The sequence below is a fragment of the Nelumbo lutea genome, chromosome 1 (assembly GCF_056320005.1).
Source record: "Nelumbo lutea isolate HS-2025 chromosome 1, American lotus-T2T, whole genome shotgun sequence".
In the NCBI taxonomy this organism is placed as follows: domain Eukaryota; kingdom Viridiplantae; phylum Streptophyta; class Magnoliopsida; order Proteales; family Nelumbonaceae; genus Nelumbo; species Nelumbo lutea.
Genome location: NC_142684.1, coordinates 132,373,883 through 132,401,304, shown reverse-complemented (window position 1 = coordinate 132,401,304; position 27,422 = coordinate 132,373,883). Strand labels below are relative to the sequence as shown.

At 42.6% G+C, this 27,422-nt stretch overlaps 1 protein-coding gene across 2 annotated transcripts; it reads left to right on the top strand.

Moving 5' to 3' along the window:
• Positions 1–22: 22 nt before the first annotated feature.
• On the top strand, positions 23–26,829 carry LOC148877642 (Polynucleotidyl transferase, ribonuclease H-like superfamily protein). 2 transcript variants are annotated; one of them, XM_088942258.1, is made up of 6 exons: positions 23–613; positions 1,643–1,845; positions 5,213–5,293; positions 25,361–25,486; positions 26,139–26,262; positions 26,446–26,829. In XM_088942258.1, exons 1-6 carry the CDS (start codon positions 149–151, stop codon positions 26,644–26,646), a joined length of 1,200 nt encoding a protein of 399 aa, XP_088798384.1. In that variant the 5' UTR covers positions 23–148; the 3' UTR covers positions 26,647–26,829. The 2 variants fall into 2 exon arrangements, with proteins under 2 accessions (XP_088798384.1, XP_088798385.1); XM_088942259.1 differs by having other exon boundaries at positions 24–613; positions 5,213–5,301; positions 25,378–25,486.
• The last annotated feature ends 593 nt before the right edge of the window (positions 26,830–27,422 follow it).

Here is a 27,422-nt window from a genome sequence, read left to right as displayed (position 1 = left end):
CAATGCCAAACATCGCCGAAGGCAACTAGACTTCAATGGTCATTTAGGTCTGTACAAACAAAGAAGGCATCGTTGAAGTGATAGAATTGAAGGTGGGGCCAGATCTTTTGTTTTTTTGGTGAAGGGGCTAGATCAATACATCAGGGTTATGATTCACGGTTTTAACCGAGCGCTACACCACCGATTTTTGAGCCCGTTGACAACCGAGACTCTCGAACGAGGTTTTGTTGGGAGTAGTCGGGTTCGGGTAGGTCTTCTTAGCCCAACCGGAGGGTATCCTTCCTTCCATTTCCCGCGCGCAGAGCAGGAGTGTTGTTGTTTACTGCCTCCTCCAAGTCCAAGGAAGCTAGGACCACCACAATCAGAAATGGTGTTTGCGAGGGTTTCTTCAGGACGCTACAGCTCTCTGTGTTTCAGCTTTCCCTTTGTCGAATCTGTCCTCTCCGGAGCTCCTTTCTCTCTCTCGCTTCTTCCGTCTCCAAGAAGGCTTAATGTTACTACTGCCACAGCAGTCTCAGCATCAGCATCTATTCTTCACGTCGAGTCAGTAGGTCTGAAGAGCGAACGTTGGAAGCCATTATGTTTGTATTATACGCAGGGCAAGTGCACAAAGGTAGTCTATATTTTCCAAGAACCACTTCTTCCTGATTGTCTATTTTCTCCTTCTAGGGTTACTGTTATATTGCTGTTGCACACTGGCTGTTTGATCAAAGTTCTCTTATTACAAAGGCATTGGCCAACCTTTATTGCATTCTAAGGTAAGAGTTCTAGGTGTTTGGCTGTTAGTCCTTGGTTTTAACGCTACGTGTTAACTGTGACATGTAGGAGCATCCCTATTAACTTCATTGCAAGCACATGCTTACTTGAGGCAGTGCCAACTGTGATAGAATTCACATACGTAATATTTATGGTCAGCACCATCAGACATTGTATAGGACTTGCGAAGTGCCTTGGAAGCTTGGAGTTCTGATTGAATGGAACCAGCATGTTATCCCCTTGTTATATTTCCCCCATAAGCGTTTATGCCCTTTTTGTTGTGGTGCTGTCTTGATCATGTTGTAGAGGATTAGGTGACCTTGGAACCATGATTTGGGGCTTATGCATGTGCTATTTCTTTCTTGTTAAGTGTGTTTTTAATTATAAAAACTATGACTGAGCTCCAAACAAATACTCAATTCCAGAATGCAATTGAACATGCTTACATGCTACCAAGGTCCAGTTGTTCATGAATAATTACCACAAATCACAGTTCCATGATACCTTCCTGGACTGACAGTTCCTTCAGAATGAATTTGGGGTGTTTCCCCTTCTATAATTGGGGATATTTTTCTTCTTATATAAGCTTCGTCCAATTTCAGTGGCTTGTCTTGTTAACTTTTCTAAACTCTTTTCCCTTTCTGAGAAACATGAATTTCCATCTAGCTGATCATTAACTTGTGCCCATGTATTGGATGAATTGAGATGCATTATTATGATATTAGGTTTTTGCTCGTCATCGATGCATATTTCATAGTCATGAATCCTCTGATGATATTTCTATCTTAATAGAAAACATTTACCACGCTGATATGCCTTAGTTGTCAAATAAACATGTCAATATGCATTTAATTTTGAGTTTTTTTTTTTTTTTGGTTTTTTTCAGATGGATGATCCAATGCATCTTGAAAAGTTCAATCATAATTGTTCCACAGAGCTCCAAGTGAATGCTGCCCAACTCAAACATTTGCGCTCTCAGCATCTAGATTACTTTTTGGTGCTTGATTTGGAGGGAAAGATTGAGATTCTTGAGTTTCCTGTGGTAATAGTTGATGCAAAAACCATGGATGTTGTAGATTTTTTCCACAGGTTTCAACCTCACTTGCACATGTCACTAGTACTTTATTCATGGACTCTATTAAAAATTTTTCTGCCACTAAGTTCCCCTGATAAGTTCAGTTGAATTTTACTTTTAGTCTGTGATTTTCCTCATTTACATACTAAAACCCTGCAGAGATTTGTACTTAGTAAATTAATGACTGCAAATTTTGCATGGATATGGATTTAGGAGACTCAGTCTGATACATCTGAGGGAATTTGATTTCTTAGGTGGAAAAGACACGGGTTGTAAACTAAAAAGTTATATATTATTATGAAGTGATGAGAGATCCATCCCATGGACGCCCAAAGATTGCGGAATAAGGGGCGAATTTCAAAAATTTTTCTCTCCCTTCAACTGAGAATAACATTCCCTATTTAGAAAATCATATTTTCAAGGATCATTCTTGAACCTTAAACTGAATCAGATCTGAACCAAAAGAAGTAGGAGGGAGGATATACCTGATACAGAGAATCAATATCTCCCAATGGAGGTGTTCACGCCCAAGGAAGGATCCAAAATCTGCTCCCACTGAATATGGCGCAGTGAAGGATGGAGCAGAATCAACAACGTTCTTCAAAAGAACTTGACCCTTCACAAGAATCAACTGGATGGCTTGTGGGTACAACTCCAACCAATCTTTTCCCAAAAGATTGAGATCAAGATCAAATCTTGATTTCTCCCTAGAACTGGAGATCGAACTGAAGGGAATGGCAATGACAGGAAGGAGGCGGCAGGAGAGAATTCACAGTATGCAGGAAATCTCTCTTTCTCTCTTTCTTTGCTCTAAAGAGAAAATATGTTGTGTGTTTTGTTGTAAAAGGCTGCCGCCCCCTTCTTCTTTTATAATCTCAAAGGGATCAGCTCCTAATCAGATTAGGAGTTGCTAATCCAAATCATATTTGGGTTAGAAGTCCCTTTCAGTGATAAGGGATAATCCTTATCTTATCTGTAGATCAGATCAGCCATCTCCTAATCTAATTAGGAGGTTTCCAGATCTAAATCTCATTTAGATTTTGGACTCTCTAAGTGGATAGGGTCTAAGCACAATCCTTTTAGTTGATCCACTTCAGAATTCGTCCCCTTTAATTGACTGATCAAATCAGCCCAGTTCGAAATGGGCTTAAGGCCCATTTAAGGTTATGTACTCAAAAAGCCTTCCAAACTGCTGCCCAGTTGGGCTTCCTTGTATGGCGTGGGACCCAAACATTGATCTACACATTAGCCACATGGGTTCAGCCCAGCCTTTGTTACAAGGCTTGGCCGAATACACTATTATGGACATTGCACCCCCTGAATCCCATCTTATGGGCTCTATGGGCCCAACACTTACCCTAAGTGGTCCCTGGGCCAAGTCACCTTGTAACACCCAGGGACTGTGGGCAGATGCAAGATTAGCCCATCAGGTATTATCCTCAATGGTCTTACACTTAACCTCTCAGCCCATAATGATCATACACTGTCCGACAAGAGATGACCTCTCCCTCGGCTGCAAGGAACAGTGTTGCACTCTCCACTTATATGGATCCCGGGAATTAAAACCTTCTTGCAAACATTTTAGAAACCATAATATATATACTTTTGTATCTCATATAAAATATACTTTGCAAAACAAATCTCAACGGTTGAAATCGGCTGTCGGCAGTCTTGGTTTCCATCAGTGAGAGTGCATCCCCGATCATTACCTTTGTCCGACAAAGGGGCTGATCCTGTCACTATGATCACCCACTCAGATGAATTCTCGGATTGTCCCAACATACCTAGGTTTTGACCCTTGCTAAGGATCTCACTGATTGGTATATCAAAGACAGCCTAATCCGACACCTAGTGCAGTATCATAATCGAGTCTAGGGGTCGGGTGTAACTTTCCAGTTTTGCCCATCAATCTCCAAGGTCCAGGGTAATACTGGAAATCTGGTCCAGTTCATAGATTCAATTAATCCTACACTGTATGTGCCTAGGGTCTCACCCTGGCAGCTGAGACAGGCCACTCCAACCGACTTGGTGGCACCACAGTGTCAGCGGATAGGTCTCCCCAGACCGACCCACTGGCTGTGAACATTCTAAACTAACACGAGTCTCATTAAGTGTCCAGTTTAAGGGTATTACACAGAAACATACCAAGGGAACATGAATCAAATATGCATTTTTATTCATTTACAATAAACTCATAAAGTACATCATTCTGATTGAAGCTAAGGGCATACAAAACTGTCTAACATATTAAGCAATGATATGTTTTATGGATTCCATCATGCATGTATTAGTGGAGACGTTTGTATATGAGAATTCTGAACTGTCAACCAGTCAAAGATGAAAAAGTAGTTGAAATTAAAACTGTTGCTCCCCTGTCCTCATGAATTACTTATCCACCTGGAACCTAGAGGAATGAACGCAACTCTTCTGGGTCTAATGAATTGTTTCTCTGCTTTATAGTAATACTCACAATAAAAGGCCAATTGCAATAAATGCAGCTTTCTCAAACTGAATTTATTGGTATTTTTCTTTTGTTCTTTGTTCTTCTGGGTGTCTTCCTTCCTCTCAATTTTACTTGGTAAATCTTTTATTCTTGCCAACAAAAAGAAAATTAAAAGATATGAGATGTCTTCAATGAGATAAAAATCAAAATTGGTGCTCCCAGATGCTCACAAATTGCAGTTTCTTTGTTGAAAAGTTAAGAAAAAGGATGGATTTTTAGTGAATGTTATACCAGGATTTCAATTTATTTTTCTATTAATGCGTTTCATTTTGAATTTTCATTAGCTTCTTACCAATATTTTGTGCTTACATTTACAAATAATAACATGGATTAACAACCGATATAAGGGTCATAGAAGATTAGATTTGGGGAAATTGTGAAGTTAAATGGATTTTTATCTCTGACTAGTAGAAGTAGGTGGATTTTAATAAATGACTGCAAATTTTGCATGGATGCCACAGTAAAAAAATCTTGGGTTTTCCTGCAGCTGTAGGTGAGGGCCAGGAGTGGCAGTCATAGGATTCACTAGTTAACTCCAAGCATATACACATACTTGAATAAGTTAGTAAAATCTGTCATGATACATTTAGTGTATATGCAAAGAAAGCATTTCTCACAGGAATCTATGTCTACAATAACTGTCCCTATTGGAAACATAGTGGGCTCCAAGTTGTCTTATTTTACCCCTCTCTACCCTCCCTCCCCCAAATCATATCTCAGATAATAAATATTTGTAATTTTATATTTATATTATATGCAGTAGGATTTATTTTGCTACTTTCTGCATCTATATAGTATATTAAAATTAATAATTGGCACTTACTGAGAATAATCACCTTCAGATGCTTACATTTTTGTTTTTTAATTATCTTCTTCAGATTTGTGCAGCCTTCCAAAATGAGTCAGCAAAGAATTAACGAGTATATTGAAGGAAAATATGGAAAACTAGGAGTTGATCGGTATGGAGGTGATTCTTATTTTGGTTATGGCAGAATTAAAATGTCACCTTTCTTGCTCAATATTGTAGTGTTGCTTGACAATTTGAACATTAATGTACTAACTTTTTTGCTTATTGACATTTGGTTACATGATTATTAGGTAGTTTCTAAGCATGCCTTTATCAAGCCCTTCTAGTTAATAGCTTTTTTAACCTTACCCTTTATTTTGTAAGTTGTGCAATTTGATACCAAGAAAACTGCACTAAAGCTTGTAAATGTTTTATTGACAATTTCTAATTCTTTAACAATCAATAGTATCATCACAAAACCACCATTTGTTCCTAAAAGGAGTATCCTGTGATTTAAAAGGCGCACCTAGGTGCACAGGCGAGGTGCATTTTAGGGTATGTGCCTTGCTAGGTCCTAGGCGTGCCCTTTCAAAAGGCGCACACACTTGGTGCACCTTGCACTTCAGCTTAGGTGTGCACCTTCTGAAAATTTGACGCTTTTTTGCTTTTTTTGAACTTGGCAGTTGGGCCGGGGGCTCCACCCCCGGACCCCCATACCACGCCCCCAGAGCCCCGAGAACCCCCTATTTTGCTAATGTTGTTCATTCATTCATCCTAATAAATTGTTTTATTAAAAAGCAATTAAAATTATAAAATCACTATTTTTTTGTGTGATAAACTAAGAATTTAAGACCCTAACATGGAGTTGTTTGGGCTTGCCTCGAGGGGCATGGCACAAAGGTGGCTCGTAGAATTAGGAATGTAATATGTTTTACATCACAATAGCTACTTGAAGTAATGCACTTGAGGCAAAAAAGAGATTGTGGGTTTTACATGCTTGAAAATGTTTTATATGTTTGATTTTATTTTTAAATTTTCACATTGACTGTTACTTTTTCTACAAAATGTTACTAAATAACTATCAATAAAAAGATGTCTCTAAGTAACAAATATAATATGTAAAAACTTTTTCTATATAGTTATAATGTAGTATTTTAATAGTTTATACTTGTTTCTAGATGTGTCCAGGAGTCCTCATGTTTTTCAACAGACTCCTGAAAACGTGTCAGATTCTAACTTCTCTGTCTGTGTCCATGCAACATTGATGATAATATCATATTTTTTCCCTTTTTCCCCTTCTTTTGTAGATCAAGGTAGGGTGGGGGTTAGGAACCTTACTCTTAAGTGTTTTTAAAGGTTATACATTCTGGAAATTAACTGGAGTAAAAGCACTTGTATACATGTTACCACGATACAACTAGATACTTTATGGCCGATACCTTGGTAATACATGCTCAATACAAGTAAATCTGATGGTCAAAGTTGACTCAAAACTGTCACCCTCATCCTGTTCCCAGCTTTGTAAACATGGAATAGGGATTCTGATGCAGCTGCAAAAGAGTGACTGTTGAAGGCTAGTTAAACCAAGGGAGATTAATGATCTGTTTTGGTATGAAGGGGTCCAGGGGAGAGATTAGAGAAGTAGACCTGTCATGCAGATGATTGTAATATACCAATGTTTAATAGAGAGGAAAGTCCTACAAATCTACTGTCACAAGGTAATTTTTGTTTTTCTGAAAACTGCTGTCAAGGGTCTAACACATGCCATAGTTCATTTTTGCATCTCACGTGGGTTTAGAAGAAAACATTTAAAAACAATTTTGAGAAAACGTAGGAGGATTAATCCAAGAAATTCCAAATGAAGAGAAGATTTTTATCGGAAACTTAGTGGGTATGTAGGGAAAAGAAGTGTAGGATATGATATGGTGCATAGGGGATTTGGGTTTGGGGAGAGGAATGAATCAAGAGGTACAATATTAGATTTTGCAGTAGTTTATGATATGGCAATTTTAAACACCTCTTTCCAAAGAAAAGTGATGGTGCGCAATCCGACCGATCCTAGCTGTCAACGATCTTGCCTCGGGCTGGAGCACAGGGTGCCTGAAACGGGGGAGAAAGCGAGTAATCTCCGGGGGAGAACCCGATGAGAATGCTCCGAAGCTCAAGTTAGTATTCTCTCAAAGGCAAGATAAAACCAGATGGCGCAAAGTTCACATACCTTGTTCTTGGGGGGTAGAGCCTTTTATAACCACTTCGCGCACTCACTCCTAAGCTTCTGTCAGGTCGGGTATGATTGCCTCTGCGCTTCTGCCAGTTCGGGTGTCATCACCTCTGTGGTGGCAGGTGGCGGTGGCAGGTGGCCGTTGAAGTGCGGCTGTCAAGCGTCAGATCCCAAGTCAGTCAGGTGCGTCGCCCCTGGGTACGGATTCCTTCGGTGTCAGGTACGGTTGTTCAGTTCGGCGTCCTGGGGGCGAAGTGCTAGAGTGGTGTGCGAGGTGAAGTCTTGAGTTCGGATAGAGGTGTGGCTCGAACTGCCATGGGGCAGGCCAGTTCGGCTTGTTGCCCTTTGTGTTCGTAAGGCTTGGGGCCTAAGGGAGAGCTCGGGCTCCTTATGGGGAGTTCGGGCTCCTTGTAGGGAGTTCGGACCGCTGGTTCCTCCTTTCGGAGCTCGCGCCTTGGGTGTGCCGTTGTGCTGAGCTGTTGCCTTTGCCACGTGTTGAGTGGTTACGAGGTCGGGCCAAATCTTCCTTCATCAATTGCCCCCCTCTCCTCGCGCTAAGGGACTTGCTCTGGCGCGGGGAGTTCGCGAGGTGGCGGGTGGATTTGTCCCGTACTTCGAATTGGTTTTGACTGCTAGCGTGAAGTGCGCGTTTGTCAGGATTTTTCTGGGTTTCTCGAGCGCCAAAAAGACGGGAAACGCGTCAATCTGTCTATAAATGCTGACAGACGTGACAGCGCGCGCTTATTTCAAAATTCAAAAAGCGCGCCGCTGGGAGACGTGACAACGGGCGTCTTTTCAAATTTGAAAAAACGCGTCGCTGCCGCCTTTAATGCGAGGAGACGTGCGCTGGCGCCCTTTTCAACTTCAAGAGACGTGCGGCCAGTCATGTCTCGGTCTCAGGAGACGTGCGGTCAGCGCGACTGCGGGTTGTTGGATTTGCTTTGATCAGAACCGTTGATTCTCGGTTACTGTGGGTATAAATAGTGGGGGACCCCAGTCGCTGTCATTATCCTGCGTTTTGCTTCTTGAGCTCGCGTCCAAGTTTCAGCTCGCGTTCAAGCCTTTAGCTCGCGTTCACGTCCCGTAGTCTGTTTGCTTTTTTCCGGGTGATTACTTTCCTGGAATCCTTCTTCTCCTTCCGATGTCTAGCTCGGATAGCTCAGACAGTTCAAGGGGGTCAGATGCAGGTTCTACGAACCGAGTTGCATCCTCTGACAGTCCTAGTGAATCTGAGGTAGAACTCGAGGAAGAGTTTGAACCCGTAGGCCAAGTCGCCTCGGGTAGTTTGGTGTCCTCCTCTCGTCGAGGTCGGACGTTAGACTTGGGCCCTCGACCATGACGCCTGAGGGGCTTCACTCCCTTATTACCCAGTTCAACTTGCCTAGGGAGTACACCTACTTCATACCCTCGGGCAGTTTCCCTTGGGAACACGGTCCTGATGAGATCGTGATATTTCGGGAGCAGCTCGTTGCGGGGTTGCGCCTGCCTTTCCACCCCCTCATTGTCGAGGTTATGATCCACTTCGGCGTTACTGTCGGCCAGCTTCACTCGAACTCTATTCGTAACTTGGTGGGGACAATATCCCTATTTTGCGAACAGGTCTTGCCTTTAGACCTGGAGATCTTCTCTTCCATTTTAATGCTTAAGAAGCAAGCGGGTCCCCTTCCCGGGCGTAGGCGGGCGTATTACCTGTCTCCTCGCCCGAGTTTTAAGCTTTTACACGAACATCCCAACAAGGTCCCGGCGTGGAAACGGGACTACTTCGAGGTGTGAAGTGCATTGGGGTGGCCGTTCCAAACCGAGTGGGGGATGGCTGCCCCTGACGCCGGTGTTACACTTGATAAGGAGACGGCGAAGGGCCTTCGGCAATGGGCACGACTTGGGCTAAAATGCCTCCATTATCTGACGGAGGCCAAGCTCATTGAGGCCGGTCTGAGTTCGGGTAGGTTCCTTACTCAGAGGTTTGTCTTTTGTTTTGCTCTGTTCTTTCGTTTCCCTGATGCCGAGCTCTTTTTGCAGGTGTGATGGACTTAGAGAAGACTCGTGGCGGGAACCTATTTCACGTCATGAAGAGGAGGAAGCGAGTCGCCAAACGGACTCGTGCCGAGCTGCCCCGAGATGCGGAGCCCGAGGTACCAGACTACCCGTCAGTGGATCCGCCCAGGGAGCCCGAGATGGCCCCTCCAGTACATGAAGCGGCAGAGGCCCCTTATGCCGAGGCTACTTACACAGGGGCTCCCGCTTACTCTGAGTCTGCTTATACGTGAGTTGGGCCCTCAGGCTCGGGAGCCCAAGGTGAGTTCATGAGCGTGTTGTCGCTGAACCACGCTCTTCAGAAGAGTAGGGAGGCCATTTATCCTGAGGAGGTCGCGGCATGGACCAAGCTTCCTTTGAACCAGGTAGCTTGTCGTGCTGCCACTCATGCCATGGTGGTAAGTCAGCGATTTCTTGTCGGGCTCTTTGCTTTTATCTTTCTTGCTATCGTTCTTTTGATCGTTTGTTTTTTTCTTTTGGTAGGTGAATTCTTCTATCCATGCCTTGGCGGCCCAAGTGGAAAGGAGCTCGAGGCAGGCGCGAGCTGCCGAAGAGGCTTTCCGTGCTGCCGAGGCGGCTTCCCGAGCTGCTGAGGCGGCTTCTCGCGCTGCACAGGCCAGGAAGGCGAGGTCTCAGATAGATGTCGAGGCCATGGGAGTTGTGGTGAAGCATATGGCGGACCTGAGGCTGGATTTGCAGCATCAGGTTGAATACCTTCAAGAGGATATTAGGGAGAGGACACAGATCTTTTCTCAAGGCATCGAGGATGCCAAGAAGAAGGCCGTTGATGAATATATCGCCTCGTTGCTCTTTGATGACCTGATGGTGGCCTCGTACAGAAGTGGCTTTAAACTAAGCCGGTGGATGATCCGGAATACGTACCCCGAGCTCGATATTAGCGCTATAACCACTTCGCGCATTACTCAGGAGATGGCCGACGCTACAGATGGTGAGCCGGACTCTGAGGATGAGGCAGGACCTTCGGGTATCGTTGAAGTGCCTTCTGATGGTGAAGAAGTACCTCCGGGCCTGTGAGCTCGATATTGTATTTTTTTTTAATGACTTTCTTTTGGTTAAGTGTTGGTCGCTCTCTCTCCCGAACTGACTGTTTTTGCCGAACTGACCATATGCCCAATATGTTTTGCCCGGGTTACTGCACTCGTGCGGCCTGTTTTGCCTTCGCTTGCCTATGCCGAGGTCCTTGTTAACTCGGCATTCTATCCTTAAGGCTCTAGTAGCGACTTAGTCCACTTCGCTTAGTGATCTATAGATAGTATCGTCTCAAGTTAACGACGTTCCACGCTCGGGGTACTTATTTGCCCTCTAAAGTTTCGAGCTCGTATGCCCCCCCGAGTGCTCTCTTTACTCGGTAGGGCCCTTCCCAATTTGGTCCAAGTTTGCCCACGCCGGGCTCGGGTGCCATGATCTCCGCTGACGCGGAAGTTCCGTTTCTTTACTCTGGCATTGTAGTACTGAGCTACTCTTTGTTGGTAGGCTGCGGTCCAGATGTGCGCGAGGTCTCTTACCTCGTCCAGTAGGTCGAGGTTGGTACGTAACTCGTCTTCGTTTGTCTGATTGTCATATGCTTCAATTCGTAGTGTAGGTATTTCGATCTCCGCCGGGATTACCGCTTTAGTGCCGTAGGTGAGGTTAAAGGGGGTTTCTCCTGTGGCGGTTTTTTTCGTGGTTCGGTTAGCCCATAGAACACTTGGTAGCTCGTCCGCCCACAACCCTTTAGCTCGGTCTAGTCGCGCTTTCAGTCCGCGGAGGATAGCTCTGTTCATTACTTTTGTCTGACTGTTTGCCTGCGGGTGTGCGACCGATGTGAAGTTTTGCCGAATTCCCATATCTTGGCACCATTCCTGAAACTTGATATCCTCGAACTGCTTGCCATTGTCGGAGATCAGTACCCGAGGTAACCCGAAGCGACATACTATGTTCTTCCAAAAGAAGTTCTGTACGTTTCGGGCTGTAACTGTTGCCAGAGGTTCGGCTTCTATCCACTTTGTGAAGTAATCTACTGCCACCACTAGGAACTTCCTCCCACCTGTTGCTGGCGGGAATGGCCCTAGGAGGTCGATGCCCCATTGCGCAAAGGGCCATGGACTGGTGAGGTATTTGAGGTCGGCGGCAGGCTGATGGTGGATATTGGCATGCTTCTGACACTTGTCGCATTTTCTGACGAGCTCGACGGCCTCTGCCTTCATCGTTGGCCAGTAGTACCCTTGTCGAAGTGCCTTTTGGGCGAGGGTCCTGCCTCCCAAGTGTCCGCCGCACAGACCTTCATGAGTGTTGCGGAGTACGAGCTCAGCTTCGGCAGGTCGCAAGCAACGCAGGTAGGGGAGCGTGTAGGACCGTCGGTATAGTCGTTCATCTATTATGACGTATTTGGCTGCCTGGCGCTGCACCCTCCTGGCTGCATTGCGGTCCGCAGGGAGGGTTCCATCTAGCAAGAAGCTCGCGAGTGGGTCGATCCAGCTCGGCTTTGCTTCAAGGACGGGAGCGACCTCCTCTGCCCCACCAAGAATGCTAGGCCGAGGTAAGTCCTCTATATACACGGTTCTCATGGTGTTGTGACTTGTGCTGGCTAACCGGGACAGGGCGTTGGCCTTAGTGTTCTCTGACCTCGGGATTTGCCTGATGAAGTGTGATTGAAAGTTGAGCAGAGCCTCCTTTACTTTTGCCAAGTAGGCGATCATAGTCAGCTCGTGTGCTTCGTATTCGCCCGTAACCTGGTTGACCACAAGCTGGGAATCACTACAGATAACTATGTGTTTTGCTCTTACCTTTTGCGCTAGGTTCAGCCCGGTTATCAATGCCTCATACTTCGCCTCGTTGTTGGATGCCGTGAACTCAAAGCGTAGTGCGTATTCCAATTTCGTGCCACCTGGGCCGCACAACACTATTCCAGCCCCGCTGCCCTGCTGGTTCGAGGAGCCATCTACGTGAAGGATCCATGGCTCCTCATCCCAGTTCGCGTTTGGCCTAACCAGGAGAGATGCCACACTGGCTGCTACTTCACGGGGTTCAGACTCTATTGGCTTGGGAGCTCCGGGCTCACCCAAACTGGGGATCTCGGGCTCAACCGGCCTAGGGACTTTGAGGCTGAACGTGCACTCGGCGATAAAATCTGCTAAGGCTTGGGCCTTAATAGCAGTTCGTGGCTTATACTGGAGGTCGTACTCGCTGAGCTCGATGGCCCACTTCGTCAGCCGACCGGAAACCTCGGGCTTGAGTAAGACTTGCCTCAGAGGTTTGTCAGTCAAGACGATGACAGTGTGAGCCTGGAAATATGGGCGGAGTTTCCGAGCTGCGATTACCAGTGCGTATGCTAGCTTTTCTATCTGCGGGTATCTCGTCTCTGGTCCCTGCAGAATTTTACTAACATAATAGATGGGCCGCTGGACCCGATCTACCTCTTTTATTAGTACCGAACTGACCACCTCGTCGCTTGCCGAGAGGTACAGTTCTAAGACCTCGCCCTCCTCGGGCCTGGCTAGGATCGACACACTAGCGAGGTAGCTTTTTAGCTCGTCAAACGCGAGCTGGCAGTCTCGGGTCCATTCGAACCCTTTGCCTTTGATTGCCTTAAAGAAAGGCAGACAACGGTTTGCCAATTTGGACATGAAGCGGCTTAGGGCGGCTACGTGGCCGTTTAGCCTCTGAACCTCTTTTACTTTTCGGGGTGGTCTCATATCTAGGATGGCCTTTATCTTGTCCGGGTTGGCCTCAATACCGCGCCGGTTGACAATGTACCCTAGGAATTTACCCGAGGTGACACCGAAGACACATTTGTTTAGGTTCAGTTTCATGCTAAATTGACGCAGAATTTGGAAGACAGAATCTAAGTCTTGTATTAATTCCTGTGAAAACTGCGTCTTGACGACCATGTCGTCTACATAACATTCTATTTTCGTGTCAATTAAGGGCTGAAACAGCTTATTCACAAGTCTTTGGAAGGTCGCCCTAGCATTCTTCAGTCCGAAGGGCATGACCTTGTAGCAGTACAGGCCGAACTCGGTTATGAAGCTGGTTTTTTCCTCATCGGACTGGTCCATCCTGATTTGGTTGTAGCCCGAGTAGGCGTCCAAGAAGCTTAGCAACTCATGTCCCGAGGTCGCGTACACTTAGCAACTTCATCAAAAAGGTTTTAAAATAAGTAGTTTAAAACAGAGTATATGACATAAATTTAGTAATAAATTAATAATATGCGTTTAAATAAGGATATACATAGGATCGGAGACCAAGAGATAACTCAATGTGACCGCATACAAATTTTGTAATAAATTAATAATAGGAGTGTAAATGAGGATACACTTAGGATTGGAGACCAAAAGATAACAAAATGTGACCAGTACCTTGGTTCAATGATTCATATCAAGAGAGAGATTGAGGAGGATGTCACCCAAAGAATTAGACGAGGATGGGCAAAGTGGAGGGGTGCATTTGGACTTTTATGTGATAGGTGGATATCACTTAGATTAAAAGGAAAATTCTATATAACAGTTGCAAGGGCAATTATATTGTATGGAACAGAGTGTTGGGCAGTCAAGAACAACATGTCGAGAAAATGAGTGTGGCAGAAACAAAAATGCTAAGATGGATGAGGGGAAAAATTAGAAAGGATAGGATTAGGAATGAAGTCATCCGTAAGAACCTAGGAGTAGCTATCAAAAGAGAAAAAGAACCTAAGAGTAGCTCCAATAAGTGATAAAATGAGAGAGAGAGTAGACTAAGATGGTTTGATCATGTGCATAGAAGACCACCAATAGCTCCAGTTAGAAGAAGTTATATATATATATATATGTATGTATGTATGTATGTATGTATGTATGTATGTATGTATGTATGTTGCTTCATGGGGCTACACAACGGGGGGTTAGCCCATCCCCCTCCCTTAACCCTCAACCTTGGTGGTAGTGGGATTTGATCCCAGGTCTCTACTCCGATGAGTCAGAGATCCTACCAACTGAGCTACCATCAGTTGGTATGATTTGTTACAAGTTGAAGGGCTAGAACTAGAAGAGCTAGGGGTACACCAAAAAGGACATGGGCCCCATATAGTTGGGATAAGGAATGGATGATGATGATACTACAGGTCACTCTTTTTAAAGACAAGGACAATACCTAATTGATCACTTTTATCGAATAATAAGAAAACAACTAATGAAAAGGAAAAAAATATAGATTGAAATTGTTTTCAGCAAGGAGAAGAAACGAAAGATATGAGAGCCAAAAAAGAATCAGCACTGGTGGCGCCAGTTTTTTATTTTAAATAGTAGGGCGACCATATACATAACAAAAAGAAAGGGAAAAGACCAGAATGCCCCTTTGCGGCATATAGTACAGATTACATCACTCCCCCTCAAGTTGGGGCGTAGATGTCAATCATCCCCAACTTGTCACAAAGATCATAATGCCGTAGTGAGCATTATCCTTTAGTAAGAACATCTGCAAGCTATTCATCAGAGCTAATGTAGGGAGTGCACACTTGCCCCTTAACAATTTTCTTTGACGAAATGCTTGTTAACCTCAATATGTTTGGTTCTATCATGGAGAACTGGGTTGGCTGCAATGTTAATGGCAGCTTTGTTGTCACAACAGAGTGAAATAGGATCATCAAAAGGAAATCCTAATTCACTCAATAGGTTCTTGATCCACAGTAACTCTGCAACTCCATGTGACATAGCCTTGTATTCTGCCTTTGCACTTGACCTAGCCACCACACTCTGTTTTTTGCTTCTCCAAGTCACAAGGTTTCCACCAACAAAGACACGATATCCATTGGTAGATTTTCTGTCATCCACTGAGCTGGTCCAATATGCATCTGTGTACACCTCTACTCTCATGTGCCCATGTTTTTTAAAGAGTAAATCTGTCCTTGGGAACCTCTTCAAGTACCTAAGAACTTTGTCTACTGCTTCTAGGTGTGCCTCCTTGGGTGCATGCATGAAGTGACTGAGGACACCCACAACATATGCAATGCTAGGCCTGGTCATGGATAGGTAGAGAAGCTTGCCCACAAGTCTTTGGTACTGCCTTGGATCTTTCAAGGGCTCACCACTGCAATCCCCAAGTTTATGATTTACATCTATAGGTGTGTCAGCAAGGTTTAGCTCCTAACTTCCCTGTATCCTTTAGGAGATCTAGGGTGTACTTCCTTTGGGAAATGAAGATGCCTTGTTGAGAGCGAGCAACTTCAATACCAAGGAAGTAGCACAAATGCCCTAGATCCATTACATCAAACTGTGTAGTGAGGAATTTCTTTAATCTCTGAATCTTTGAGACCTAGTCTCAAGTGATGACAATATCATCTACATAGACATTCAAGGCTGCTGTTTTTTCTTGTTCCCTCTTTACAAAAAGTGTGTGATCAGATTGACACTACTTAAAACCCATCTGTTGAACTGCTTGGTGAAACCTGCTAAACCAAGCCCTCGGAGATTGCTTTAGACCATACAAAGATTTCTTCAATTTGCAGACCTTTTGTTCACTTCCCTTCGCACAAAAACCAGGGGGTTGAGTCATACACTTCCTCTTCCAAATCACTGTTCAGGAAGGCATTCTTTATGTCAAGTTGATGAAGCTACCAATCAAGGTTTACAGCTAAAGACAAAAGAACCCGAAGAGAGTTCATTTTTGCAATCGGAGCAAAAATCTCGGCATAATCAACTCCATGCACCTGTGTGAAGCCTTTTGCAACTAGCCGAGCCTTGTACCTTTCCACAGACCCATTTGCATGTTTTATAGAGAGCACACATTTGCACCCTATAGGCTCCTTTCCCTTAGGAAGGTCTACTAGCTCCCACATGCTATTCTTGTGAAGAGCATTGATCTCTTCTGTCATTGCATCTGTCCACTGAGGAACAAGGCCTCCACAACACTCTTGGGAAGGGGAACACTATCAATGGCAGAGAGAAAAGTACAAAAAGAAGATGAGAATTCTCATAGGACAAGAAGGAGATATGGGGTGGGGTGTGGTGCATGATTTTACACCCTTCCTTTTTGCAATAAGGAGGTTCAGATCACAACTTGAAGTGCCAATATCAATAGGTTCAGGAACATCAACTGGAACAATACTATCTGGGTGAGGTGAACGACCCAGCCCCTGAGATTCTGATGGCATTGGTGGCATAGTTTCCGGTGGCTCTGTGGCAATTGAACTTTGTTGGCCTTGATTTTTGTAGCGCAGTCTCCGAAAGACACGAAATGGAGGAGGATTGGGAATAGAAGGCAACAAAACTTGAGTTTGACTTTGTTTCTCCTCAACTCTACTCTCCCCCTGAGGAGAAATAGGAAAGTACGGAACATCTTCAAAGAAAGAGACGTCCATAGAGACAATATTTTTTAGACACAGGGTCAAAACAACGATAGCCTTTTTGAGCCAGGGGATAACCAAGAAAAATACACACAATAGCTTTGGGATCAAGCTTACCACAAGTAGGAGAGAGCATGAACAAAACACTTACATCCAAAGACCCACATAGGGATAGGAAACAGAGGAGCTTTAGGGAAGAGGAGCTGATGAGGGGACCTATATTCCAATACTCGAGATGGTGTTCTATTGATGACATAGGCAACAGTCAGGACAACATCCACCCAAAATCTTTTTTTGGACATTCATTTGTAACATTAAGCCTTGAGCAACTTCAAGGAGATGTCGATTTTTTCTCTCTGCAACCCCATTTTGTTGTGGGGTTTTGGCACATGAGCTCCTATGTTGAGAGCCGCGAGATGCAAAGAAATTTGTGAGGTCTCCATGGAAGTATTCCTTGGCATTATCTAATTGAAAGATTTGGATCTCAGATTGAAATTGGGTGTAAACCATACGCTGAAAGTTTTTCACAATTTTAGGAACTTCCTCCCGTGAATGCATAGGATAAACCCAAGTGTAGCAAGAGAAGTCATCAACAAAGGAAATAAAATACTTGTAACCATTCTCAGTTGGAATATTAACAGGTCCCCACACATCTGAATACACAATGTGAAAAGGAAATTCTGATATTTTATTACGTAAAGGGAATGAGGTTCTACAATGTTTACTTAGTTGACAATTTGACACATTTGACACTGAAAATCACTAACAGACAATGACTTAAACAAATCTAGGAACAAAAACTTCAATGACTCAAAAGACACATGGCTCAAACGGTGGTGCCACAAAACAATACGACTCTTACTCGATGGACGCAAAGACTCTGAAGCTATAAGACCAACTTTGTTCTCCAGCACATAAAGACCATCCACCATGTTCCCTCTACCAATCGTCCTTCCGGTAGCCAAATCCTGAAAAACACAAGAATGTGGAAGAAAGGTTACTGAGCAATTCAAGGCATGAGGGATATTACTAATGGATAGCAAATTAATAGGTAACTTTGGAACATGTAGGGCATTAGATAAGGAGAGGCCAAAAGGCAAAGATATAGATCCTTGACCAGCAATGGAGGAGAAGGATCCTTCTGCTTACCTGACTTTATCTTTGCCATAGAAAAGAGAATATGTTTGAAACAAGGTTGACTTACCAGTCATGTGGTTGGATGCACCGGAATCAATAATCCATGGGGATTCTGGGTTATCAGTAGACACATGGAAAGCTGAGGCAGAATTACTTGAAGAGGAGGCAAAAGAAGTAGAAGGTGTGGGTCCGGAATCAGCATTGCGGAGAGCCCTACCATATTGCTCTAAGTGGTCACAGAAGGAATTGATATATCTTTGGGTCAGAATAAGGGAGACAACCCTGAGAAGTACTTTGATGTTCACGAGATGCTAAGTTAGCTGAAGTAAACTTCTTCTGGTATGGCTTCCTGCATGGTTCTTGTGTTGATTTCTTACCCAATTCCTGTGCCCATTTGGTTTCCCATTCAATTCCCAATAGGTTTCACGGGTGTGCCTAGATTTTTGGCAATGAGTACACCACAATTTGTTTTTATCATGTCTTTTTCTGATTTTCCCCTTTTCTTGGTGCCCCAGTGTTACCCCTTACAGCAAGAGCAATAGTCTCCCCCTTAGGAGAATTCATGGCAGACTTCCTACTTTCTTTAGACTGAACAAGTGCATAAACCTCTTGGACAGACGGAAGGTCCTTGCTGCCCAAAATTTGAATACGAATAGGTTAATACACGGGATTCAAACCCAGAAGGAAAGCGAACACCCTTTGTTGTGAAACTAACTTTTTGTATGCTTTAGCATCCTTTTCACATTCCCAATCAATGTTCTGATAATAGTCTAGTTCTTTCCAAACTGAAGTAAGGGCAGAATAATAAGTCGATAAGTCCCTTTCTCCCTGCTTACATGTCGAAGATTCTACTTGTAGCTAGTAAATTCTAGCATAATGTCTTTGCTCTAAATAAGTTGCTTGTGCTTGGTCCCATATTTCTTTTGCTGTCTCGGTCCACATAAAATTCTGTTTGACGGATGGTAACATGGATGTCAAAATCAAGGACATAATCATGCAATTTTCTTGGTCCCACTTGTCGTATTCGACTGTACCAGCCCTAGGTTCCTTTATTTTCCCATTAATATATTTTGTTTTATCCCTAGCTGTGATATACAACATCATCTCCTTGGACCATGCCAGGTAATTCCTACCATCCAGTGGGGTAATAGTCATTGGGAAACTCATGGAGTCATGACCACTACTCATTCCACTTTGATTCATGGTGGTTCTCGAAATTGCAAAATCTTCAGTATTCATGATTTCAGTCAATACACACCCACAAAGAGAAATTCACAGCCCTCACTCTGAGTGATTGACAATCAGAACCCATTTTCAGCTTATGTAGAAGCACACTTTGACAGGTCAAATAGGTTTCCAAGGTTAACATTAAGCCATAACCATCAATATTCTGTTGTACCAGTCGGCCACTATAAGCCAATACAAGCCAATGTAAAGGTCTGTCTGAAGGAAGGTTAGATCCATCACATGGATGGTCGAACCATGCTAGATGGTTGGGCGAAATTTCAAAAATTTCATGCAACCTTCCGGGGATCGTATTCCCAGTTTTAGAAAAATTGATTTTTTCAAAGATTGTTCTTGCATCGAAATTGGACCAATTCTGAAACCAAAAAGAAGGGAGAAGTATACCTGATACGGATTCCACAAGTGTAGCTCCCAAAGTGGAAGTTCACGCCCAAACTGAATCCCAAAACCAACCTCCACTGAAGATGGTGCAGTTTAGAATGAAGCTGATTCAGCAACACAGCTTTCAGTAAAACTGCAATCCAACTGATTGGATCGTACAAGGGAGGTGAGCACGAAATAATTTTGACATTTTCTTGCAAAAATCAGAAATCAAAACTGATCAAGATCAGTCACAAAGGTGGAGAATGAATTAGGGTTTCTAGGGCGGCAAGAGCAGAGAGAGAACTGAGAGCAGATGTGTAACTAGAACAGTTCGATCTCTCCTTACTTGAACCTTAAGGAGCATCACTCCTAATCGAATTAGGAGGTTCCTAATCCAAATCTTTATTTGGATTTGGACTCTCTAAGTGGATAAGATTTATCCTCTTATCCTAATGGATACTCCATACCCTTATCCACCTCATATTCGCCCAAGTCACATGACTGCTTAAGCTGTCATGTGACCACTTGATTAATCCAATTAATCATGGGCTTTAGGCCCATTAAGTAAGTGACTCACGTCCCTAGGTAGTTGCTGGCCCATTTAGATTCATTTTGTATGGCGTGGGACTCTAACAATGACCTTACATAAGCCCACATGGGTTCGGCCCAGCCTCTGTGAAAAGGCCTGGCCGAATTCACTATCAAGCACAGTGAACCCCTGGGTCCATCTTCATGGGTTCTTAATGGGCCCAACATTTACAGTTAAATGATAATTGAGTCTAGCCATCCTATGAAGGCCCAAGGATAATGGACTTAAGTAAGATATAGCCCATCAGGTAAATAGCCCTTAATGGTCTCTTACACTTAACCTCTTAGCCCATAATGATCAAACACTGCCCGACAGGGAAGGACCTCTCCCCTGGTTGCAAGGTGTAGTATTGCACTCTCTGCTCGGAGGGTCCTGGGAATTAACACCTTTTGCAAACCCTTTACCTTAAAACATAATATATCTATATCATATAATTATATTTTGCAAAACAAATCTCAAACACAGTTGAAATCGACTGCCGACAGTTTTCGTTTCCATCAGAGAGAGTGCAGTCCCGATCATTCTCTTTGTCCGACAAAGGGGCTGATCCTGTCACTATGATCACCCATTCGAGTGAATTCTCAGGCTGCCCCAACATACCCAGGTTTTAACATCCAAAGGATTTCACTAATTGGCATATCAAAGACAACCCAATTTGACACCCAGTAGTACAGTACCATAATCGAGTCTAGGGGCTAGGTGTAACTTTTCAGTTTTGCCCATCAGTCTCCAAGGTCCAGGGCGTAATTGGAAAATGGTCTGGGCTCAGTGTTTCAAACAAACACACACTACATGTACTCCGGGTCCAACCCTAGCAGCTGAGACAAGCTGCCCCAACTTCTTTGGCAGCACATTAGTGTCAGCCTTGGCAGAATAAACTCCCCAAGTCTATCCAATAGCTGAGAACATTCTAAACTAACACGAGTCTCATAAGTGTCAAGTTTAAGGGGCAATTACACAGAAACACACCAATCATAACATGAAACAATTATGTACTTTTACTCATCTACTTTAAATGTATCAGTACATCAATCTGATTGGAGCTAAGGGCATACACTGTCTAAAACTGTCAACACTTGGACCTCTTCCAAGCCAATACAAGCCACAAAAACATCAGTGAAAGTCACTGCAGTACTCTGTCAAATTAACCAGGTCACTCATGACCTACAAAGGTTTCAAAACCTTATAGTTTTCGGATCTACAGATTCACAAAGAAAGGTCAAACACCCCATACACCATTCGGTCAATGCAGAACTTAGCCTGTCCTTGGTCTTACTGCCAAGAACCGAGGCTACAAATAATTTGGTTTTTGCCCCTGTTCAGTCCGAGCAAATCTTTTGAAAACTGCAACCCAGAAATAATAAAAGGAAAGAAAAATAATCACTGACCTCTAAATAAGGTTCAATCAATCATCCACAGATCTCTGATATTGTCCTCTTTTAGATTACAGTCGAGTTCTGGGTAGAGAGAGGCCAGAGTGTTCTCAGGGCTGGGACAAGTTTGTTCCTTCTATTCTCAGTTCAAGGAAGGAAGATGTGCTATGACTAGAGAACAGATTTAGAGAGCATTGTCCTGCTCTGATACCATGTGTTCAGCAAGGAGAAGAACAACAACCAGTTTTTTATTTTAAATAGTAGGGTGACCAGATACATAATAAAAAAAGGGAAAAGACTAGAATGCCCCTTTGCGGCATATAGTACAGATTACATCAGAAACAATGCTTTTTAATTTTTGAAAGGGTCGGTGGTTGTTTTTTTTAAGGGATTAGAGGCTTAAGACAAGGTGATCCCCTCTCTCCCTTCCTCTTTACTTTAGTGGCTGAGGTCCTTAGTAAATTGATTTCAAGAGCAAGCAGTTTGTAGTTGTTTAGAGGTTGGTCTTTAGGGAGAGACAGGGTCGCGGTGACTTACCTCCAGTTTTCAGATGACATCTTAATCTTGTGTGATGGTGAGAGTAGGGAGGGGATCGAGAACTTGAAGCTTGTGGTAAGTCTGTTTGAGAAGGTGTCTAATTTGTGTGTTAATTGGAATAAAAGCTTGGTGGCTGGCATTAATTTGGAAGATGAGGAGATTAGGGGTGTGAGAGTGGAGAGTGGCCACTTAGATATTTAGGGTTGCCTTTAGGTGGTGACCCTAGATTGACTAGTTTTTGGATTTTGGTGGTGGAAAGGGTTGAGAAAAGGTTTCTATTGGGAAGTGTTCCTAGGGAAGGTAAACCGATCCCTCCAAAAGTACAAGCTTTCTGTTGGGAAGTGTTCCTAGGGAAGGTAAACACTTGTGATGTGCTACAGAAAAGGAGGCCAAACAATTGCCTCTCTCCTCATCTGTGTCCTTTGTTTGGGATGTGGTGAAACTTTAACCCACTTACTATTATCTTGCTATTTTGCTTCTGGTATTTGGAATGTTGTTTGTTCTCTCTTTGGATGTAGATGGGCTCCCCCACAGGATGTGGTAAGTCTATTCAGCCCCTTTTTCCTGTGTCAACAGAAGAAAAGGGGAAAGTGCATATGGAAGGCAGTGAGAGCAGTTACAGTATGGACTATATGGGAGGAAAGAAACCTAAGAATCTTTTCAGGAAAAAAGCAAAACAAAGGAGGAAGTTATTGAAGCAATAAAAATCAGAACTGCACATTGGGTGAAGACCATGGAGATATTCAGAAACTACTCCACGAAAAAAGGGTTGAGAAAAGGTTTGCTAGTTGGAAAAGGAATTATCTCTTTGGGAGGAAGAATATCTTTAATTAAATCAACTTTTGACAACCTCCCAATTTATTTTATGTCAGTTTTAGGATTCGTCAGGTAGTGGTTAAAAGGATTGAGAAGTTAACGAGGGACTTTCTTTGGGAACCAGGGGATGGGAAGAAAGATCATTTGTTAAGATGGGAACTAGTGGTAAAAAGGAAGGAAGGAGGTTTGGGGATTGGTAATGTGGGCCTAAAAAATCAGGCCTTGTTGAGTAAGTGGCTTTGACAGTTTCCTCTAGAAAGTGAGAAATTGTGGCATAAAGTGGTGGCAAATATTCATGGACGATCTGATCAAGGAATGGATGGGTGCTAGTTGTCTGCGTAGAGATACTTTGGCTGCACCTTGAAATCCATTCATATTATCCTCTCTTGTTTCCTTAATTTTGTAAATTTGACTTGGCTTTTGGCAGCAAGATAAGGTTTTGGGAGGATATCTGGGTTGGGGAAGCTTTGCTGAAAGATGCTTTCCCCTCCCTCTTTGCTCTTTCAAGCCTTAAAGACAGGCCTGCGACCGTTTTCTTTCAACATCATCCCAATTCTTTTGCGCTGATTGGAATTTGGGTTTTACCAGAAAACTTAAAGAGTTGGAAATCCCTTATGTATCCAACTTGTTGAACATTTTGGGCTCTATTTTCTTTGATGAGGGTAGTAGAGATACATGAGTTTGGTCCCTTAACCCTGTTGGGGCCTTTTCTTGTAAGTCCTTCATATCTCTTATTTCTAGTCCTTCCTCCCCCTTCTTTCCTGTTAAAAAGATTTGGTGTGTTTCCTTTCTCCTTATGGTCAATGTTTTTTGATGGGAGGTTGACCATGGTTGCATTAACACATGTGACATGCTTCAGAGGAAAAGACCAAAGTGGTCATTGTCCCCCAATTGGTGTGTTCTTTGTAAATTGAATGGTGAAACGACTTTTCATCTCCTAATGTCTTGTCCCTTTGTTTGTTGTATCTGGGAATGGTTCTTTTCTCTTTTTGGTTGCAGATGGTTCCCTCCTGCCAGTTTGGAAAGGTTGTTTAGCCCTACTGTGTTGAGGAGCAAAAAAAGGAGGGGTAGGATCCTGTGGAGATGTGCAAGAGCAGCAGTGGTCTGGACAGTTCGGGAAGAAAGGAATTCAAGAATATTTGGGAGAAGGAGAGAAGTAAGGAGACAGTGGTTGAGGCCATTACTTTTAGGGTGGCTGATTGGGTTAAGACCTTGAAACTCTTCATGGGCTTCAAGGTGGACTTTGTCAGGAGTTGAGGGGATATAGCTAAGTTCTCTAGGAAACATAAAATTCTAGAGGTGTGGTCACCCCCAAGGGAAGGTTGGCTGAAGCTGAATTTTGATGGCAGTAGTATGGTTACCTGGATCCCTCAGGGATTGGAGGAATACTTAGAGAATAGAGATGGGGAAGGAGCTATTTGTGCATGTTTTCAGGCCCAATTGATCTGGATGATTCAGTCAGGGAAGAATTCCTTGCTGCTCTAGGGGGGGATTGAGAAAGCCAAGGAAATGGGAGCCGATAGGCTGATCATTGAAAGACTTGAAAATAGTTGTGGGATGGTTGAAAAACGGAGTGACGTGGCAGCTGAGAAATGAGTTCAGGCAATTTAAAGGGCCTGTAAAAAATATGAATATCCAAGTTAGATGGGTCAGACGTTCTGCTAACAGCTTGGCAGACAGCCTTTCCAAGCAGGGGGTTCAAAGACGACAGATGTTTCGGGCACATTTGTAATCTCAGTGGGGGGTTAATTATGTAATAGGTTTGTTTTTCTCACAACTTGTATTTTGTTGTTCCTCCCTATTAATAAAATTTATTTCTGTTCTGTTGATAAAAAAATGTTTTTTAATCATTTGACTAGACTACTTTCTCTTTTCTTCTTTGTAAACCTTAGAGGCTTGCCCGACCTAATTCAACCAGATGTGGAGGAGATAATGCTGGTATCTGAGCCATGCTTGAAAAAAGTTGCTTGGAACTGTTCTAATAGTTAATAATGGATAGCTGGGTGTAAGAGTTGAAGTGGTTGGATTTCTAAGACATTCTTGTATTGTATATTTGTATTAAACACTAATATAACCTTGAGCTGAGTTGTAACATATCCATTTTCTTCTATTGTTGTTTGACATTATTGTTGACTGTAAATGCTAAATTAACCAAATTGCCATTAAAAGAGTAATTTTAGTGGAAGTTTATTTTTGGAAACAAATAACTTTATTGTTCAAGTTGAGATAGAAATGGTCCTTCTGAAAAGCATGTATGCCATGGATGATCACAATGGTTCACTGAAGAATTTCATTTGAATAATAGCTTTGGAAACAACAATATCTTACATGAAATTGTTTTGGAGTTTGCCTACTAATGGTCCCTTAAAAGTGATTTCAGCAGCCGTTTCAAAGACACCTCAACATTCTCTTATGCTATCTGCATTGAAACTTCAATTATACACTATAAGAAATAAATTCTTTGCTCTCTAGAAACTTCATTCAAGATATTTACTATAAACTCTATTTGTGGATTAAGATATGGCATAGGGATTCAGGAATTGTTTATCTTGTGTTTATCTTTTGCATATGGACTGGTATGGTGATGTTGGAAATGTAATGTGCAGTGTCTGGCATGATACAGCAATTCCATTTAAAGAAGTTATTCAACAATTTGAAAGTTGGATTGCCCATCATCGCTTGTGGGAAAGGGAACTGGGAGGACCTCTTCACCGTGCTGCATTTGTAACTTGGTTGGTTGGTCACCATGTATAAATATATATGTTCTGTTCTTATATGAACTTTTGTGTTTAAATGTCTTGAACATCTTTGGAAAATGTTTTACAAGTGTTGGTAATTCCATGTGAATGTGTCTAATAATGTTGTGAATTGCCTAGGGAGAATGTGTTGCCATCAGCTCATCGTGGCTTGAATCCTGTTACCATTGTGTACGCAGATTCTGTTTTGAATGGAACATTAGATGGTTCCTAAATTTATAAATTGTTATAATCTTTATGCAAATCAATGCTAGGAAATATTAATACCAAAGTATCTGGATGGTGATGCTCCTTTTTTATTATTTTTTTTCTAAACCTAGAATTTGTTCTTAGCTTGTTGTATTACTGAAGCATTCCCCCAGATCCATTTTCTGATAATGACACTTAAAACATTTTCAAGTAGAAAGGGTAGGAAGTAAAAGGAATACAGTATGTCAAAGAAAGAAAAATCTACTGTAGAATATATAGGAATTGCATGATTCGTTTTGATAGAGAAAATGGAAAAGCATTAAGCCTGTAAAGCTAATTATAGTAATGTTGTCATTCAAATTTAGTTGAATGATATCATTGTGTGGCAGCACTGACTAGACATTGTTTTGCTGATTAATCTTTCTGTTGTGTATATTAGTGGTAACTGGGATTTGAAGACAAAGGTCCCTCAACAATGCAAAGTGTCAAGTATGAGATTGCCACCGTATTTCATGGAGTGGATCAATTTAAAGGACATCTATCTCAATTTTTACCAGAGGAGGGTAAGCACTCATTGACAAAATTTACTTTCTGCACTTGTTTGTTTTGAATCTTTTTTCCAGTAAATGGCTGCAAGGAATTTGAAATAATGGCCTAATTCCCAGTAACAGGACCTTTGGATCTTTAATACCTACGGCCTATAGGTATTCTATGGTTGATGTTTCCACTTTTTTAATGGATGCCAGGCCCCAGGAATGATGACCATGATGAAGGAACTTGGGATTCCATTGCTAGGAAGCCACCATCTTGGGATTGATGATACCAAGAATATTACAAGAGTGCTGCAACACATGCTTGCTGATGGTGCAATTTTGCAAATTACTGCAAGGAGGAGAGCTGATTCTCTTGAAATTGTTGAGTTTCTTTTCAAGAACCGGATCAGATAACTGCTTGGCTGAATCTATGTTGTCATGTATAATAGTAACAGAGTTCTTTGCTTGTGAATTTTGGTGTCTGTCACCTTTCTACCCCACCCAAGAAGGAAAAAGAAAACAAAGAGATCGTTCTTTTCCATTTGGGTTGTATAGGTGATCCATTAAGCTACAACACTAAGAAAGTTTATATGCTTAGTTGCTTTTTGTTTCGTGGATTTAGGCTGTGTTTGGTTTGATGGAAAAAGTGGAGAAAGGAAGGGAAATGTAAGAAAACCTTTACAAACATTGTATGGACTTCCCTATGTTTCCCTTTCCCTACCTTTTCCTTCAAACAAACCATAGTCTTAGAGTTCGGTACATGGGAATACAAAATATTACTATTAAGAATCTCGGAATATACCATTTTCCCTGCTGTTATTGATACAAAAAAAAAAAAAAATCAACATGAATATACATTCGTCCTCATTTAACACCACAAAAAACTGGTCTTCATAAATATCAATCCTTTTCTTACTTCAAACTATATGGTTACTCTGTTGGACCTGCAGATATTTCCAATGCTTTGCCAACAATATCATGCATTGAAATCGACTATAGTTACATTTTAGTTAATGTCAAATACTGTTGTAGGTCCGTTAGTTGCTTAAGTGTTGCTAAAAAGCATGGCAATTCCAGGTACTAGGTGGCATTCGGTAGTGTGTATATTGTAGACAGGACCAAAATAGCATGGACAGGGATGGGTCATATCTCAATATATTGTTTACAATATTTTCTCATGGATGGTTCAT

What these genes read in the sequence shown, in the direction of transcription:
- LOC148877642 (XM_088942258.1), top strand. Translation starts at nt 149, where the DNA reads ATGATTCACGGTTTTAACCGAGCGCTACACCACCGATTTTTGAGCCCG. An exon ending in CGCAGGGCAAGTGCACAAAG is followed by an intron (nt 614 to 1,642) that starts GTAGTCTATATT and finishes GGTTTTTTTCAG; the next exon opens with ATGGATGATCCAATGCATCT. An exon ending in GGAAAACTAGGAGTTGATCG is followed by an intron (nt 5,294 to 25,360) that starts GTATGGAGGTGA and finishes TGTAATGTGCAG; the next exon opens with TGTCTGGCATGATACAGCAA.